Genomic DNA, 15,395 nt, shown 5'->3' on the forward strand with positions numbered 1-15,395 from the left:
TTGGCATATGTATAAGATTATAAAACTTAAAGAGCTTATCTTTATTAAAAGTGTTCATTTCTTAGTGTTATTCCGTGCTTGGGGAATATCAATTTGTCAGAAACGTCTGCCAATTAACAAACAAAAAATCCCAGGCTAATTATATCAAATATCAAACAACATCAACAAAACTATAATGATGCAGCTTTCCACTATCCATTAAGTGAAAAGAGTAACAGCTAAAAATTCATGAAAAGTATTCAAAATTCCCAGAAGTTCTTAGCCTGTAGATTTTTTTTAGTACTTCCTTAAAAGGAAGCTCAGAGCTGAAGCAGAAAGAGCAGCAGTTAATATATGCACTGTAGTGTTTTCTTCCAACACAGTACTTTCCGTGCGATTTACAGACTTACTATGCTGAGGAAAGGTAGTTATTAAATACAAAGAAAGGTTGACAATAACAAAAAGAAATGCTGCCCTCCCAGCCTGAATCTCTGATCTACCATGAAAAGAAAATCCAGTTCTGCAGTGCCTACTCTTAAAAAGAAAAAAAAAAAAAAAAAAACCCTACCAGACAAAACACCACAAGACAACTTCCCCTCCAGCCTGCCTCCTCCCTTTACATGCAGCTGAACATCCCAGACACATGCACTCTGTATTCTACCATAGACTAGCAAGGGAGCTGAGAAAATATTTTGTAATTAGTTCTGAAGTTGGATGCCAGGATTCAAGTGTCATGATTTTCTTGACCAAAAATTTAAAGTTCGTATTTAAAAATATAAACTTTGCAATATCCATTCAAATCTATCTTTTAAACTGCAGTAAATAAGTATATTGTGCCATTATATGGGAATATTATTAGGATAATTCAGTGTAGGAATATAAGAACACAGTTACAGAGAGTCGACTCTGTAAACATTTCTGCTGCTTCAGCTTAATACTCTCCAATACTGAATCCAAGACCTTAGAAACATGCTGACCATTACACGTAATATTTTCAAAAGAACCACACGAACCTTTTATGCTAAATAATCTTAAAGACAGTTATTAAACATATTATTAAAAAATTAAACAAGCTGACATTCCATAAAACAAGCACATTTCTCCTCAAGTGAGAGGCATTGTTTTTAACTTATCAATGAAAAGCATTTGCCAAAGGTTAGAAAACCAAAATAAAAATAACATGTAAGCAGCTTTAGGACCTGCTGTGCAAAACCATGTCAGGGTGCAGGAGGGAGAAAGGAATCAGTACTACAGAAAAGCACTGTAGAAATCAAAGTGCGAAATAGAGTCATAAATGCAACTTCACAGAGTATTTAATGAAAAATTTGGCAACAAAAATGGAAAGAAATTTACTAGTAAATCATAATTTACAGAGATTGCGGCTATTTCATTAACATATTCACTGAACGTATTCCTCCCTCTACTTGCTTGCATTGCAAAATCCTGTAACATCACCAAATACTCCTCAGCGTTCATAGACATGCAAAGACCTCTCAGATACTGTCCTTAAAGGACACTAGCACTGACCAGCGTCTTCATGGACAGAGCACATTGCAATGCAGAATAAAAGGCTGTGACCATCACAGAAGTTACTTTTCTCCAATTAAAAAAATAAACTAAAGATGTACAGATCCTTACGAAACTTGTGCTTTCTGTATGAAATGACAATTAATAAGAGAATTCAACTAAATAACAATATAAGACTGACTAGTATGTACCTTCACGTAAGTCACCTTATTGGTGCAATAAAAATTACTTCAAAACCTTCTCCTAAACTAAAATAAGATAACTAAGATACCTTTTCTAACTGATCTGATAAGTAGTTGCTTTGAATTCTTAATCTGTACTTTAGAAGAGTGTTTTTTTAATATAAGTTACATTATTTACTTTTTAAAGTAAATTAGAACAATATGATACATAAACTGCAACATGAATTGCAGGCTGTGATTTCTAGCTCACAGTAGTCCCGCTACCTGCAAAGGTATGAGGCATAAGTAGACTGACATCTGATTTAACAAGTACCTTTCAAAATGACTGTATTTCTTCTCTTTTAATAAAAAAATATTTGCCATAAAATTGATCTTCATTCCTCACAGGCTAATCTACTCCCGATGTTCGCCTCCAGCGAAAAGCCACAATCCTCAGTTTGTGAGATAATCATGTCCACAACACTCACACCACAGAGATTAGGACTTTAAACAATCTAAGCACCAAGGAGCAAATCAGTAACAACAACAAGAAAGGCACGGTTTTTCCCAGCAATTATGATGAACAGTGCTCAAGGGAAGTTACATATTCAGCTCTATGAAACAGAAGCAAAATTGCATATGGTATCAAGTTTCCTAGTTTTCCCGTAAGACTAGTTCCTGAAGTATTAAAAAAAAAAAAAAAAAGTAGAAAATCCCTAACTTGATACATGTATTTTATTCACTTACCTCTGTAAAGACCAAAAAAGCCTTCAAAACGCAAAACCTTTTTAAAGCAGTCAAAGCTGTTTTTATACATCAACTCTCCTACAACTGAACCAGTGGAACGCTGATTCTGCATACGAGTCTTCACCAGGTCTATGGGGTATACTGCCGTAGCACCAACAGCTATGAGAAAGTATTTGAAGTATTATTTCTGCAACATCATTGTTGGTTTGTATATAATTATGATTATTTTCTACATTTATTTAAACACAAAGAACATATAAGATGGTAAGGTCTCTGGCATCTTGGAAGTAAGAAAGGACAATACTGAAAATCCAGAAAACAGTCTCAATGAGAATGGATTTATTATATATTGTATAAAACCATGTGTCCAGAACAAAGACAACTAAATCAGGAAAAGAAGCAATGAGAACTACCAGTAAATAAATTTGTTACTGAAGGGTTTCAGCTGTTTGTGAGGAATACTAGAACAGAAGTGATAAAGGAATGGCATAACCAGAAGTAGTTCCGCCCTCCATTTCTTCATGTATATAACCAAGAAATGCACTTGAGATGATCCCATGTAGTCTGACAAGACAGACTACTAACCCAGGTTTGAAAATAGGAACCAGACAAATTACTCACCTCCAGCAATTGAGCCCAAAGTGAACCTGTAAGCTGACTCAGCTACCTGGAGCCAGATAGGCCTGCCTAACTCTCCATAAGATTGCTGTGTAAAGAAAATAAAAGAAAAAATGATACTTCAAAACCTGCATGGGAAAACAAAGATGCCTATGAATTGGCTTTTGTGAAGTTAAGGAAAGAATGTGATAAAAATTCGTAGCTTTATGTTAAAGAGACAAAAAGTCATTCTCATCTAACTTCCATGATCCCTAATGAGTAAAGCATATTTTTCAAACACGCCTTTCATAACATGTTCTTCCTTACACATTCCTGGTAAAATAACAACAACAACAAACTGTGGTCAAGACAAAGTAGATAGATATAGAAATCAAGTTTGCTATTTTTTATTCTGTTGCTTTTGAACTTGCAAGGCCTGGAAACCCCCCTTTGTCTCAAATAAAACTCAGTATCTCAAAAAGAATACTGTATCTCACAGGCGCCATCCATCATCATGGTAAAATATTTTAAGATCACATATACATTGCCACATAACATAAACATGACATTTAATACCTTCAAAACAAGCAAAAAAAAAAAAGTCGATTATTCCCCAAAGCATTGTCCGCAAGACTTTTTCAAACAGTTGATGACTTACAGACACAATGATGACCTCACTCACTTCAATCACATACACTATTATAAATATGTTAGGGTTTAAAATAAATACAAATCTCTACAGGAAATATTTATAGAGATTCATAATCATATTATTAGATGATTATTAGATATAATAGCTGATAAACAAGATGTAAGTATTCAGAAACTTGCACAGTGAAGTACACAAAATGAGCCAAGTTTTCTTCTGAGCATACATAAGGGCATTAGAGAAGAATTTATACTATGTAGTACAACTTCTCTCAGTTATATAACTAGCCAAAATACTAGAAGTTAAAACCCATATTAAAGCAAACAAAATAACGCCCACCTCCCAAACACAACCACCTTTTTGTCCTTAGTAGCAACCTGTATCATTTGCAGATGCATTTCAGACAGCACAGCTGGGATTGATATGGACCTCAGAAGCTACAGAGAGATTTGCCCCGATGCACGTTTTGAATTCTCCACAAAGATTATTTCACACAGATATTTCACAGCTAATTCACCAAGGCTTCTTAACTCATTTATGTTCAGCTTACTGAGGCTCTGAAAAGTGGAACATCCACAGAAAGACAGCACGTTCTGCAGTGTCAGCAACCCTGTTTGTGCTGGTATTACACTGGATGTGCGAAAATGTGCCTTTATTGTATAATGTTACACTGTGTGTACACAATGTAGGACAAAGGCCTGTAAGATTAAGATGCATTCCTTACTAGTAAAAAATATATAGTTTTTCCACAGAAGAAAAAGATACAGCTTTTACCATTTTCTTCGACAAGACGTTTTCCTCCCCAACAATACAGCTTAACAGAGAAAACAGAAAAAATCTGGATAGCACAAAAATTATAAATTGTACATGTGGAACAGTTTATTAAAAAAATAAAAAGCATAAATCAAATGAAATGTAAAGAAAAACAACAGATCTGAAAAAATTACTATTCAAAACACTAAATTTTCCTGATTTAAAAAAAAAAATCACAACAAAATAGTCACAAAAATAAATTCCAAAATACAGGGGTATCTTTTGATTCATGTAATTAAAAGATTCGTGCAATAATAACACCCCCAAAAGACTTAGAAATGAAACAGGACTGGTTCTTCATTCCACAAAAATCTTCTGGTACATTAGCACACCTGCTTCCTTTTAGCTGTTTTAAGGTTATTCTTTTTCTACGAAGCTCCAGAGTTCTCATCAAAATCCAGTCACTACATTCAGACATAAATCTTAATGAATACATCACTGGATGTTAAAAATCAAATTCTTTGTGAAGGAAATGTCACTTTTATATTATTAGATAAGCGTTCACAAAGTTTGCAGTTTACTTGTGTGTTCAGATGGATATGCAAATGAATGTAATTAATGCTATAGCTTTCAAATCATGAATATTTATAAACAGAAAATTACTGTAGCTGTCATCCCCATAGGATATTCAGCTGCCAGGCTTTAAGAAAATCTTACACAATGAAAAAAACTGACAATAAAGTAAACATGGTTGAAAGCAAACTAATTTCCATTTCCACCAAATCTACAAAGATGGAGTGAGTTCATGTAAAAATCTAATTTTCCTTTTAGAAGGGATCTTAAAACCATATAGAAGTGATTAGAGACTTGTTTTCATTTTCTAGTGACAGCTGAACCTCACTGGAATGATATTCTCTCTTTCACAAATGGGTATCTTTCATTGTATTAATACAGTTAAATTAAATATCCTGGTTTCAGCTGGGATAGAGTTAACTTCCTTCCTGGTAGCTGGTATGGTGCTGTGTTTTGGATTTTGTATGAGAACAATGTTGATAACACACCAATGTTTTAGTTGTTGCAGAGCAGTGCTCATACAGAGCCAAGGACTCTTCAGCTTCTTGTGGTGCCCTGCTTGAGCCCTAGCTGGACATATTTTCTGTCCTATTAAATTGTCTTTATCTCAACACAAGTTTTACCTTTTTTTTTTTTTCCCTGATTCTCTCCCCTATCCCACTATGGGGAAGAGGAGTGAGCAAATGGCTGCATGGTGCTTAGTTGCCTGCCAGGTTAAACCACAACATCAGGTAATAAAAGATTAACTTAGGATAAGGCCCAGTAAAAGACCACTCCTTATAAAATGAAGAAAATGAAAGAACTTTCCTTTTGCTGTGCGCTGTTAACACAGAACATAGAGCAGGATGAAAGCATAATGTATTACTCCAAGAGTATGAAAAGAATATGTTCTAGTGAGGAGTGACACTTTTTTCAGCGAGCTTATTTCATAACAGTGTCGAGCTACACAGGTAATTCTGATGTATAAAATACAACGAGACAAGTATTTTGTTTCCTAATAATCTACTCACAAAAGTGAGTGCCACAAAAACACTGATTAAAACTAAAGCTGGCAGTTAAGAATGCAGTTATGAAACTTCATAAAAAACACTTCTCCTTAGTCTGGACAAACGTATACACATCTCTGCATCAATTAATTCCGTCATTCTTGTCTTCAGGAATCCATAGGAAGACCGTTACCGCTAAGTAGGGTTGGGACACATACATGTATCTCATTGCCTCAGATACGTCTAATTCCTTAAGGACAACAGAACGGTAACATTAAGAACAGATCAGACACTGTGTTTCAGATGAGTTTGTTTGAAAGACAACTGGATGACCAAGCTGTCACAAGAGTAAATAGAATAAATTCCAAGTCCCACATACTACCTATATTTTATGTAGGAGAATGTTTTCACCACAGCAGTTGAACTAATTCAAGATTTTCCTGTCATTGAGATGTATCCTAGATTTTCTAGTGGATAGAAAGGTTCCTACTTAGAGGAAACTCATTGTAGCATGTACAAAAGTGAGCTGAAAAAGGACAGGCTTTGTATATACAAGCTTTTATTGAGGGTCCTGGGACCCTCATCCACTGGCAAATACAGGACTCTCACATGGTGAACAAGGCATAGGTGGTTTTGTCACTGCACTGTGCTGCCTGCTTTAACTCAGAACACCTTACTGCAGTACTATCTGTACAGGGTAGAGGAACTGAATTTCACCTTTTGGGAGATGGTGTAGCTTGGATTTGCCAGGTCACTACTGGCAGCTGTCTGCCCTCCTGCCCCAACAACCCAGATGACTGAGCTACTTGGGAATCAGTTGCTGAATCACTGCAATTTAGGAGAAGTATTATAATGCACGTCATCACCAGCTTCAGTTCACCATACAGGCTGAGCTGCTGGATGTGGCAGTATAGCAGTTGATTCATTAGAAGCTCAACTGTCTGTGTATCAATCAAGGCAGCTGTGAGCAGAATTCAGCCTCCACCAGGCTTCGCATACTTGGGAATCAGAGCCCTTGGGTGTCTTCATGGGCACCACAAACTTCTAACACTGACTGAGAGAACTGGAGTTGTTCCGACACTGTAGGAAAAACCTTCACAATGAAAAACTGTATTTCTCTCCTGAGTACACAAAGATGTGTTTAGTCAGAATTATGAGATTCACTCATACAAGATGTTAAGAATTAGATATCCTACCCTTCTTCATGTATTACAGAGAGAAAAAGGATATGGAGACATCCTTGGAGCAAAACGCCCTGGTTCAGATGAACACTGGACATTATTGTATTCTCTTGTAAAGCTTACTTGGGAATGTACAGCTCTATGTGGAATTGTACTTCCTTATGAAGTTCTAACAGTAAAAATAAATAAAAGATCGTGCATCAGAAACTTCTAAGATCATATCCTACCTTTTTTGTTGTTTTGCATAATAAATACCAATGTGTTAATGATCTGTGTATTGAATAATTATGTAACCATGTAATTCACCATGTACGTATGTCTTCCTTTCTGAATCTGCTGTGTACCTGTTTCAAGGATTTTCTTGACTGCATAATTAGCTTTACATTATTAACACTTGAGTTAATTCCCTCTCTGAGTAACCCTACTGAGAACAATCACCTACAAAATGCTTCGGAAGAAGGATTCCCCTAGCATATACCCAAAATGAAAAAGAACAGAACGGAGTATTTCTATGCACAGCATAAGAGACTTCCCATCAAGTTGCTAGTTTTGATATCAGTAGTACTTGGATTCAACCTTAGAAGAAGGTTAAGGTAAAATTTAAATCACAGCTTAACTAGCATTAGACATATCTGCTTGCAAAAGAAAACTTCTCAATTACATATTGAACCAAAACCAAACAGAAGATAAAGCCTCCAAATCTAGACATCCTTATCATGTAAACTTGCTAACAATACTCCTGATAGTGGGCAGTATGGTACCCAGTAACTATAATGGAAAGTCTAAACAATAAGCTACAGACCTGCACAATGTTTGGTCCTAATTCTTTATTTTTTACAGTTGTACAAATAACCATAAAAGTGTGAAACAATTTATATTAAAAATCCTAATGGACAGTCTAGGACTCTTATGCTGTACTATACATGCGTGTATTAAAATAGAGCGATAACCGTAAAGGTCTGGTAAAACAGCAGGTTAACTTTCTACTACTGTTATTTTCCATCTTCTAATTCTACCCTTTTCATCAATCTCAATAAAGCTGAATTCCCCTTCCACTGTCTAGCTCAGAGAGCCAGGAAGTAGAGTAAAATTCAATGATCTGTTTAAATAAATGGCTAAGCCAATTGTTTCATCACATTTTTCAAAAAAAGACGACATTTATAAGCTTTGCATTTAATACTCATATATTTTACTATTTTTAATTAATTGTATAATTACAATGTTAGATTGTGAAGTGAAGTGAATCCAAGTTTGTATACATTCTTTTATCTGAATAGGCCATCATTCAATATGACACCTAGTATCTTGTTTAGAAACACACTCAATATTGTGTCCTAATTCTATCCCTATAGCACATTCCACATCTTTGGTATCTGTTTAAGTACGTTGTTTTTGTTTTTTTAAACTTTTCATATGCATGTACATAAACATGCACTTCTTTTCAGCAATTTTATTTGTATATATATGTCACTTCTACCTACCTGCTTCTGTAGTTCTGCCAAGTTGTAAGGTAACGCACCTTCAGCCAGCGGTGCTATTCTCTCAATATCTGCCAGAGTTAAGCGCCTTAACACAAGACAGAGGAAAGTAAATTACTGTTAGATAAAATAAACATATTCAATACAGTATTCCTGGCCACACCTCACAGAATACATCCTGAGTTTAAAAAAAACACTTGTCATATTTGAATACATATCTAAGAATTCTGCTATGCTGCCATAAAGAATTCTTGGAGTTTGAAGGGCATTCTCTTCTTAGAGCTGTTAAGTGGAGATAAAGGGACCTCAGATTATTCAGGAGTCCTTGATTACTAGTAATAAAGGGTAATAAAGGATATAATTCACAAATTAAACCATTTTGCCAATCACAATTAAACAATACAATTGGGTAGGTGTTCCTATCCAAGAGTCCACATGCGAACACCTTCCTGAAACATCAATAAAGTTAAAAATACCAGTGTATTATAGCCTTTGGGGATTACAGTAATTTGTTTTGCTATTTTAAATGTATACCTATAATATGAAAATTAATACCTATGCTTGATGTACACAATTCAATTAGAAAATCCATGCATACACCGAACTCATTTTACATTAAATAAATTATTGTAAAGAAATACAACAAGACACTCATTTTTTTTAAATTAAGATGAAAATGAGTAGGGGTTTTTTGCATAGAGAACAGCAATATCATTATTTAATGATAAAATTAATTATTATAAGTTACCCAGTAACACTGTATAAATCTGTAAGTTGGTAGAGAATATCTATTTCCAGTGGTGTAACTTGTCCAAATCGGATTGCAGAGTGGGTAAATTCCTCTGGATTTAAAAGGGAAAGAGAAAGCAGTTGTGTTATTTGTCAGATTTCCTCTTTATACACAACTTTCACAAAAAACTTCATTATCATTTAAAAAAAAAAAAAAAAAAAAAAGAGAGAGACCTATCACCAAGGAGCAAAATCCATATTGCAAATGGAAAAAATATTTTCAGGAGGATATTGAATCAGGCCTCTAGAGACATAGAGGAAATCTGACTGCACAACTCTGATTCATGGCAAGAATTCATCATCAAAGTCAACAAAAATCCTCATTCTAGTAAGGTTAATAACACCACACACACAATATGTGATTCTTTTTTCTGAAGTTCTGCAAAACAGAACAGGATAGTGATATTCACAGCTTTTAAGGGCAACTGACTCATTTATCGCCTTCACATCCATGTTTCTTTTAACTGCTAGCTCTCAATGACACCAAATTTAGATGTTTATCTAGCCAAATTACATGACATGTTCATGACATAATTGCCAAGCTACAATAAACAAGTTTTAGCACTGGAAACACAGTAGCAATTTTCACAACACAAATCCAGCCAAGATATATTTATGCATCTGAATCAAAAATAAATAAATAAATAAGCTAGGTAATTTGTTAGCACAATTTGGAGTATGAGGACAGGCATTTTATGCTTTTCTTTAGGGGTGAAAGGTATGCAGACCATATGAACTTAAGCCAAGCAAAGAAGGAACTTGGCATGCTTTTTATCACAGTCAGATTTGGTTGGTCCCATCCACACATGTAATAAAATCAATGATAAAATCTGTCATAAAATCACTACAAAATCAATCCACTCATGCCTGCATCAAGACTGACACATGGCCACCTTTTGTACATACAGGTATTAACTATGTCCTAAATATAGACATAAACTTCATGTAAAACCACTCAGGTCCATAAACACTAAGGAATTATTTACTATAACCATTTTTCTAAAAAAGATTTAATCACAGATAAAGTAACTAGAGCTAAACAATATGGAGATTACTTAGAATGGATTTTCAAACTTAATCCATTCTATCTTATTTCCTAGGTACCTCATCTCTAAGAAACCATGCATATCTTTCATGGGGTGGTAAAATCCTCAATAATATATTGTCTTGCAGATATCCATTCAAACTAGTAAGGCCAATAAGGTTTCTGCCAGAGTCCCAGTTTTTCTCCCTTAATGATCTGGTTGAAAATCCTTCCTAACCTGGCAGGATGAAAATCACCCTTTAAACACCTATACAATAGTGCTAACCTTGTGCTAAGTGCTAAATCTACGCAGGCCCTGACTTGCCTTACCGTATATGCACTACTGGATTACAGATTGGAGACAACTAAGAAATTAATAAAGTGCAGGAAATATACTTTACCTTTTGTGACTTCAACGTCTTTTCTTATACCTGCTATATTGCTGTATATCTTCCTAACGAGATCCATGTTATTCAAAAGGGCATTAAATGCATTGAAGTAGGAGAAGCTGACCTGATGTGAAACAGTTCCACCAGCTACCTTTAAAAGTTAAATGAATGTGGTTAAGTACCTTAAGGCTTTTAACAACATCTTATTACAAATTACAGAAACATCCATTTGGGCAAATAAGTACAGTATTAAAGATATCTTTCTATTCCTGTAATTCCATGTATTGGCAGGGTGCACCGGGCATGAACCTATGGACAAACGTAATTTTAAGCTATTTTTAATAGAAATATGAGGGGAAAATTATTAGACAGGATGCTTTTTATTTTCTTTGTACAAACTGAACATTATGAAATGATCAGGAAATACTCATATAGAATCATAGAATGGTTTGGGTTAGAAAGGGACTAGATGGCCTTCAAAGGTCAACTCCCCTAGCATGATCAGGGATATCTTCTACTAAATCAGGTTGCTCAAAGCCCTGTCCAACCTGACTTTGAACAATTTCAGTGATGTGGCATCCACAGCTTTCCTGGGCAACCTGTTCCACGGTTTGACCACCCTCATGGTTTAAAAAAAAAAAAATATATATATATATATATATATATATATAAATATATAATATTTCAGTTTAAAAACATTTCTTCTTGTCCTGTCAATACAGGCCCTGGTAAAAAATTTTTCACCATATTCTTTATAAGCACTCTTTATATATTGAAAGGTCACAAAGAGGTCTCCTCAGAGACTTCTCTTCTATAGGCAAGAAACTCTCCCAGCATCTTTACATAGAAGTGTTCTAGTCCTCTGATCATTTTTGTGGCCCTCCTCTGAACTTGTTCTATAAGGTCCACATCTTTCTTGTACTATTATTCAACGTATCTGATACACACTCTACATGGTAACTATTTTTCTAATAGAGATATGCATGTAACCACAGCTTTAGATAAAGGCAGTGACTGGCTTCTCATACCAGGTACAGCAACAACCATTTATTTCAAAGCCTACAGTTAGTACATAATATAAATCCTACAGAGAGATAGTATGTCATATCAGTCAGGCTTTTGCCCCAAATTAATATTCTTTCTGTGCAAAGTATAGTTCGCCCTGCTTTAGGGGAAAGCATAGTAGACTAACTCAAACTGCTTCCAATAGCACTTTAAGTGTGTGAACTACACTGCCAAACTTTTCCGATACTGCATCCAAGGAGTACTTCCATGCTCTGCCCGCTCTATTATGAAGGGAATAATCTCTAGCACTGAGGAACCAATAAGCAGGTAGGAATAGACAAAGTGGGAGAGAATCAGTAACATTTTAAGACATTTCAGCTATTAAACCCTGAACTCAAGGCACTTTTCTTCAGACTTACTGAAACTAAATTTTCTTCCACAAATGGAGTTAGCATATGTGAGCGAAGGGTAACCATGATTTCATTGAAGTCCAGCCCAGTAATCATACCACTTTTATTTTTGTCCTTCATTGCAAAGGCTTGTCTTGCATGTTCTGACTGCAGCTCCTAGAATTAGTATTTAGAAATAGCATATTAGCAAATTCTGTAACTCACCGTTCACACAACTGTTGCTCATTTTGTATTCTTACAGCATGCCTGAATATATTTGTGCATATATACCACAAAAAGACTGCAGTTTAAACTTACAATCCAGCCCAAATAAAATAAGAAGTCTGCACAATGATTCATTTCATGCACAGATTCATTCCTCTGTCATAGAAAAGCCCCTATTCAACTGTAAAGAAATTTGCACTTAACGCTAAATGATTTGAGAAGTAACTTTCACATACCCATGTCCTGGCTGCTACATATTCCTTTATTAAATACTTACCTGGTAGAGAAACTTCTAATACTGATCTGAAAGACTCAAAGTGAACTGATCTCTTTCATGTCCAATATTAAATGTGATTGGGGTATTACAAATTAAATAACCAAAAAGTATTTGAAAATGAACAGGAGGACAGTGAAGATTATATAATATAGTTTCAGATTGCCCAACAGATACCTCCCATATTGTCAGAAATGGTCACTCATTTCAGGCAATTTAACACTCCTATACAATCTGTAAAAAAATCTTCATATAAAGCACAATGCAGTAACCTAACCTTAATATAATAATGATGGTTGTAAATTCTATGTCCAGAAAAACTTGTTTCCGTCTATTCAAGCAAACAATAAAGCACATTCAGCTGTCATTCAGACCTTTAGAAGCAGCTAAAATAATAACCATGTTGTGACAGCCAGTAAGAGGGCAAACTACTGAGCTTATATCACCTTTACAGTAATTTCTCAAGTCTTGTAACCTCAAGATTAAGGTTCTCTCGATCAGATCACAGCAGGCTTTCTGCACCCTAAATCCCAAGCCCCGTAAGACAAGACTATGAAGAGGAATCTAAAGGGAGGGACAGGAATATCAAACTCATGTACATCTTTTAAATCCTGCAGTCCATACTATGTGTATGTACTAAGAGTCTTTTTTTTTTTTTTTTAACTATACGATGAGAGCAAGGTTATTTTATCTTACAAGACAGTTTTTTGGAACAACAAACATAAAATCAGATATTTATCATTTTGATCTGGGCTCAACAGCAAAAAGATGCTTCTTAATAGAAATCCGTTCGGTTTTGGTTTTGTTGTTGTTTGTGCACTTGTGTCCCCAGTTTGTGTCTGGGATCACTTAAAATATGTAGCATCAAAGGCAGGACACAGTTTATTCCTTGAAAGTAACACCAACTTACGCTACGCCCTTAGAAGACTATGCCTAACTCCAGCATCTCAATTTACAAGATAGATTTCAGATTCTATCAAGTCACAATTCTCTAGAATCCACTCTAGATCTACTTTAATTCTGGACAATAATTGCAGTGTAAACCAGAGCACATCTATCACTCCCTACTTTTAAGACAGTATGTTAAAGTTATTTTGTAAAGGGTCAGCTCTGGAAGTACATCATCTATTTTTCCTCAGGTCTACTAGAGAGAAAACTAGAAGTAACATAATCAGGCGATCACTGCATCTTAACTTACAGAATTCAGTGTGATTACCTACAATTTTGTGAACTTCCTTCTCTTGAATTATAACGTACATTTCTCCTACTTTACTCTTCTACCTTCCTCTATAATTGATGTCTTCCTTTACTTCCTTCTAGTATAATGATTAATTCATATGTTTTTCCTGTAACTTTTCGGCTTAGAACAAAGTCCAGTTCTAAGAGTGAGATCTTTTAATGCCTTATCCATAGATGGTGCTTCAGCAACATCTCAGAAAATCAGATTTGCCTCCTGCAAATTTGGCTGCATTTAAGACTAAACTCCCAATATACGTGTAGTATAAGGGTAAGTATTAGGATGATATTTACAGAACTAAAAGAAATGTTCAACAATCTAATAACTTTACCTGGAAGACTACATAGTTAACAGAACAATTATAACAAGAATGTAATCTTTCTCTGGTTGAAGTTAGTTTTGCTATCATATTCCTATGACAGAAAAAGTAGACTGCTCAATCCAGTTTAACAATCAACGGAACGGTCAATTTCCTAAAAAATATATTTAATTCCATGTATTTATAGGATGATATTCAAGTTAAAGTACAATGAGTAAATACTGCTTACAGAACTGGTATAGAGAAATAATAGTTCACTGTAACTGTTAGGATTAGTATCAGATAATGACAATCATTACCAGAATAAGCTCAAAATTTATAATGGTATAAATGTATTATTAGAGATGAAAATGAATTTCAACTGTGCTTTAAAAGAAGGTTAATAACTGACCTGCAAGAACTGAGTGAACTCTGAATAGTTAAGATGCTTCTTCCTGTTATGTCCAAAATGCAGTCGAATGAATTCACAGTCCCAGTTGAAGGGGATTTGAAGATGTATAGTACTTTGTTCAAATATTTCTTTGACATTTGCTTTGTGGGAGGGAAAAAACAAGAAGTAAGCTTTGGGGTATAGTAAATCTACAAACATTCTAGGAAGGATACAAACAAATTAAGTTCTAAGCAGCTGTTTAAGAAATGCTTTAGTTTGTTAAGAATCGCTAACAGAGCCTTTACAGACTTTTGAAAGAACACATTCACTATGCAATGTGATACTTTCTGTATTACTCCATAAAACCTTGGAGTGTTTTATTTAGTTTTAATTAAGAAGCAATTTCCCTTGTACATGACAAATAAGAGCTATTTTGCATTCTGATACAAAAATCAATAGTGGTTCTCCATCTCTGCCAGGAGTCAAATTAAGCCCTTTATCAAGAGCACCAATACCTGCATTACAATCTCATGCAATATTTGTCATAGTAAGTATGGTTTGATTGAAACTTGATTATTACAATCACACTGTCTGAATATGTCTATTGAAGATAGGTATAAGAAATGCCATTTAAAACATATCATTAACTCAGCAGAAAGCACCTTATTAAAAGCTTTTGATAAGGCCTTAGCACAAAAATCGAATCCTATAAAACATAATTCGTAGTCTCAGTTATTAAAATG

At 34.8% G+C, this 15,395-nt stretch overlaps 1 protein-coding gene across 6 annotated transcripts in view; it reads right to left on the minus strand.

The window, feature by feature from the left end:
* Nucleotides 1-15,395, minus strand: part of SLC25A12 (solute carrier family 25 member 12) — a 50,427-nt gene that overhangs the window by 14,944 nt on the left and 20,088 nt on the right. For 5 of the 6 annotated variants that reach the window (XM_068685672.1, XM_068685667.1, XM_068685670.1 and 2 more), the window contains 7 exons: nt 14,674-14,813; nt 12,258-12,404; nt 10,846-10,984; nt 9,380-9,473; nt 8,635-8,719; nt 3,036-3,120; nt 2,415-2,573 (listed from right to left, as the gene is read on the minus strand). In XM_068685672.1, coding sequence (XP_068541773.1) covers nt 2,415-2,573; nt 3,036-3,120; nt 8,635-8,719; nt 9,380-9,473; nt 10,846-10,984; nt 12,258-12,404; nt 14,674-14,813 — 849 coding nt within the window. The remainder of the gene's footprint in view (nt 1-2,414; nt 2,574-3,035; nt 3,121-8,634; nt 8,720-9,379; nt 9,474-10,845; nt 10,985-12,257; nt 12,405-14,673; nt 14,814-15,395) is intronic. The other variant, XM_068685673.1, reaches the window with a different exon arrangement.

The sequence above is a fragment of the Anas acuta genome, chromosome 6 (genome assembly GCF_963932015.1).
Source record: "Anas acuta chromosome 6, bAnaAcu1.1, whole genome shotgun sequence".
Lineage (NCBI taxonomy): Eukaryota > Metazoa > Chordata > Aves > Anseriformes > Anatidae > Anas > Anas acuta.